This window comes from Chelonoidis abingdonii, chromosome 9 (assembly GCF_003597395.2).
Source record: "Chelonoidis abingdonii isolate Lonesome George chromosome 9, CheloAbing_2.0, whole genome shotgun sequence".
In the NCBI taxonomy this organism is placed as follows: domain Eukaryota; kingdom Metazoa; phylum Chordata; order Testudines; family Testudinidae; genus Chelonoidis; species Chelonoidis abingdonii.
The window spans coordinates 86,733,211-86,736,772 of NC_133777.1; the positions used below are offsets into that span (position 1 = coordinate 86,733,211).

Sequence of the window (3,562 nt, forward strand, 5' to 3'; positions counted from 1 at the left end):
CACCGTATCAAATGCCTTACTAAAGTCTAGGTATACCACATCCACAGCTTCTCCCTTATCCACAAGACTTGTTATCCTATCAAAGAAAGCGATCAGATTGGTTTGACACGATTTGTTCCTTACAAATCCATGCTGGCTATTCCCTATCATGAGTCATTTGCTCTTCTCTCTTCCCTGCTAGAAGAGGCTATTTGGCATGCATATGTATGTTTCTCCCCCATCAGTCTCCTCTTCCCTCTCTCCCCCTCCCAATTAATTTGGCTAAGGTGGGAAAGATGTGAAATTGTCTGGAAAGTAGTGTCTCTGTAAAATATGTGGAGGGTCGTTGTAGATAACCAACTGCACATGACCTCTCTATGCAATGCTGTTGCAAAAAGGGCTAACAATACTTGGATGTATTAACACAGGAATGAGGCACAGAAGTAGGTAGGTAATATTGCCTCTATACATGGCACTGGTGAGCCCACTACTGCAGTACAGTGTCCTGTTATGGTATCCACTTTAAAAAAAGATGTGGTCTAGAAACTCTGGTTTAATATTAAAAGCTAGAGAGAAACTGATTCAAGTAGCTTATCAAAGAGATATTTAAGAGACAACTCTATCAGTCTATAGTTACCTACACAGCAAGAAGGCAACTAATAATAGAAGGCTCTTTAAACTCGTGGACCAAGGCATTACATGATCCAGTAGCTAGAAGCTGAAGTCAGCAAAGTTCAAAAAGGAAGAGAAATGCAATTTTTTAATGAAAGGGTAATACACCACTGAAACAGATTACCAAGGGACGTGGTGGATTCTTCATCACGGACTTCTAAAAAGATCTGCTCTAGCTCAATGCAGAAATCACTGGGTTAAATTCTATAATCCATGTTATGTAAGTAATGAGATTAGAGACACAGTGGTCTTTTCTGGCTTTAACACATATGAATTAGTCGAAAAGGAGTATCTTGACGACCAATTAAGACTGCATGGACCATGAAGACCAAAATCTTTTCTTAGCACTGTAGGTAGTTAATCCAGTTCAAGACTGAGATACACTGGTAAGGGAAAATATGGAGGAAAGTTTGTACCACATTTTCTGGGCGGTACCTATTGTGTGGCTAAAGGACTGCAGTCTCCAAGACTGCCAGCTTTCTCCATTAATTTTTTTTTAGGACCTCAAAGGCTGAAATGGGACCCTGGTGTTTAGAATGAAAATGCAAGTTAATAAGCTTTATCAAGACAAAGTAATCCTACCCGTCTAATATCCTTTGTCATTCCCTTTGTTCTGACATTCTCATTTCTACAACCTGGTTGTTTGTTCCATTGCAGTGAAGGCTTCAATGAGCACAGAGGGCCTCTACTTAGATTTCTGCAGCTCTATCCAAATTTATGCTTACAAGTCTTTTAATCCATTCCATTAAACGAGACTGAGCTGCTCCATGCAGACAGCATCAGCCTTCAGGAGCAGGCTAGGCTGATGCACAAATGCAGAGAGAAGCAAGCTGAGTGACCTTGACTGAGGGGAAGAGAAAGTGTGCCTCAGAGGGACCATACAGACTTCACAGTTCAACTGGTTATGGAAGAGTACCCACTGCATAAGACAGAGAGCTACATGTCCCCTCACCTCATATCTCCAATGCACTCATCCTGTGGTTTCACATCTTTGCTCTTTCTACCTCCCCATTCTAGACACTTCCAAATAAGTTATTTAAACAGAGCAGTGAGGTATGTAAACCACAGCAAGAAGGAATACATTTTTAAGATTACTACCTAAATTGAGTTTTAATTGTTTACTGAAATTTCATTACTCTAAATGTACAAGTCTAAAATACAACTAGAGAGGGTTTCACAATGCTATTTTTAGTGTGAACCTAACCTGAAAGAGTAAAAACATAGTGGCATAAATTTCAGAGTAGGAGCTATTACTTCTTACAGAAAGTAGTTCTATAGTACAATAATGAGTTACTGAGTAAGTAAAGTTGGGAAAGCTTTTTCCATGGATAATTTTAAAGTCTTGCGGAGAGACAGCAATTTTGTCCTTTCTGAAGTCTATTTTTTCATAGCAATATTGTCCCACCCTGAGGCAGCTTAGTTAATAGATTTTGCTTTGAAAAATTAAGTTTAGCTATAAGTTTCTCTATCCTTTCATTTTGGAGGCTTAAGACCTAATTCAGCCCTGGTACAAGCACCACCCACTGACTTCAAAGGAGAGGCTGGGTGCTCAGGGAACTGTTGAAGTGGGCTTTGTCTTTCTCATTGGGCAGATCTTTCTGGAAACGCAATGTGATGGGTTTGTTTATTGCACATTAGCAAACTGAAGGACTATTTTCTAGAAGGGTAACAAGTTAAAAATGTGAGGCCTACCCTAGGCCTCACATTTTATACACAATCATCGGAGTATTATGGAGTTTAATTACAGGCACATCCAGACTGGTGTGAGAGGTAGGGGCCACTCCCCCACACACCCCGCAGGCAGCTGAGTCCTGACACCACTGAGGGCTCAGGGGATGGAGAAGGAGCGTGGCCTTCCCCCGGAAGGGAGAACTCAGCCCCTCGGCCCGCCCGCACCTGCTGTTGCACGTGGCCCGTGTACTGCTCGATGAACTCAGTGAAGCGAATGTAGTCGGTGCCGAGGCGGCAGAGCCGGTTCAAGACGCTGCTCTCGCTGGGGTGCAGGAACGGCAGCTCCTGGGACACCTGCGGAGAAGCGAAGCCGGGTGAGCGCGGGGTAATGGGGGGAGGAGGCGGGGGGCCCGGGCCGGGTGGTACCTGGAGGCCGCTTCTCTTGCTCCAGGTGAACGCGGCCCCGGGGTACCCGCTGAGCGCCAAGAGCAGCTCGTGAATCATCCTGGGAGTTGGAACCAGCGGCCGCTCGGTTCCACGCGCCCAGCAAGCTCCGCAACCCCGCTGGGAAGTGTAGTTCCGCTGCTCCCGCAAAGGCCACTGGGAAGTGTAGTCCAGCTCCTCTCACAGCCCGAAGGGAAAAGCTGCTTCCGCAAAGGCCACTGGGAAGTGTAGTTCCAGACCGAGGCTCGTGCGTAAGAGCAGTTCAGCACCCGCTTGCCCTGCGAAGGACCCCGGGCTGTGGGCGATCTCCACAGTGACAGAGCCTGTGTGGGGACTGTCCTGACCGCCTTCATGGCCACCCCGCCGGTGAGAGGATCCTCTGGGGGAAAAGGACTTTATTTTTACTTAGCATGGGAACCAGGGCCGGTGCAACCATTTAGGTGACTTAGGCGGTCGCCTAGGGCACTAGGATTGGGGAGGGGGGGGTGCCATTTTCTTCAGCAGCAACGGTGGCAGCCGGATCTTGGGCCACCCCATTCACCACCGGCATTTAGGCGGAGGGAGCTGGGGCAGGGGAGCGCGGAGAGGGCCGCCTGCAGCAAGTAAGGGGGTGGCGGCACGCAGGGGAACTCCCCACCCCAGCTCACCCCTGCCCTGCCTCCTCCCCAAGCACGTGGTGGCTGCTTCACTTCTCCTGCCTCCCAGGCTTGACGGCATGCTCGGGATGGAGGCGAGGCAGGGGTGAGCTGGGGCAAGGGGGGGTGCCTCAGAGCGTAGGGTGGGGGGTGGGGACCTG

General features: G+C 48.1%; 1 protein-coding gene across 3 annotated transcripts in view; it reads right to left on the reverse strand.

The window, feature by feature from the left end:
* TUBGCP4 (tubulin gamma complex component 4) overlaps positions 1 to 2,936 on the reverse strand; it is a 54,999-nt gene extending 52,063 nt beyond the window's left edge. The window contains exons 1-2 of one of the 3 annotated variants that reach the window (XM_075069780.1): positions 2,749 to 2,936; positions 2,548 to 2,676 (exon numbers count right to left, since the gene is read on the reverse strand). In XM_075069780.1, the coding sequence (XP_074925881.1) occupies positions 2,548 to 2,676; positions 2,749 to 2,826 (207 nt within the window). In that variant the 5' untranslated portion in view covers positions 2,827 to 2,936. The remainder of the gene's footprint in view (positions 1 to 2,547; positions 2,677 to 2,748) is intronic. The other 2 variants (XM_032768623.2, XM_032768622.2) reach the window with 2 other exon arrangements.
* Between the last annotated feature and the right edge of the window lie 626 nt (positions 2,937 to 3,562).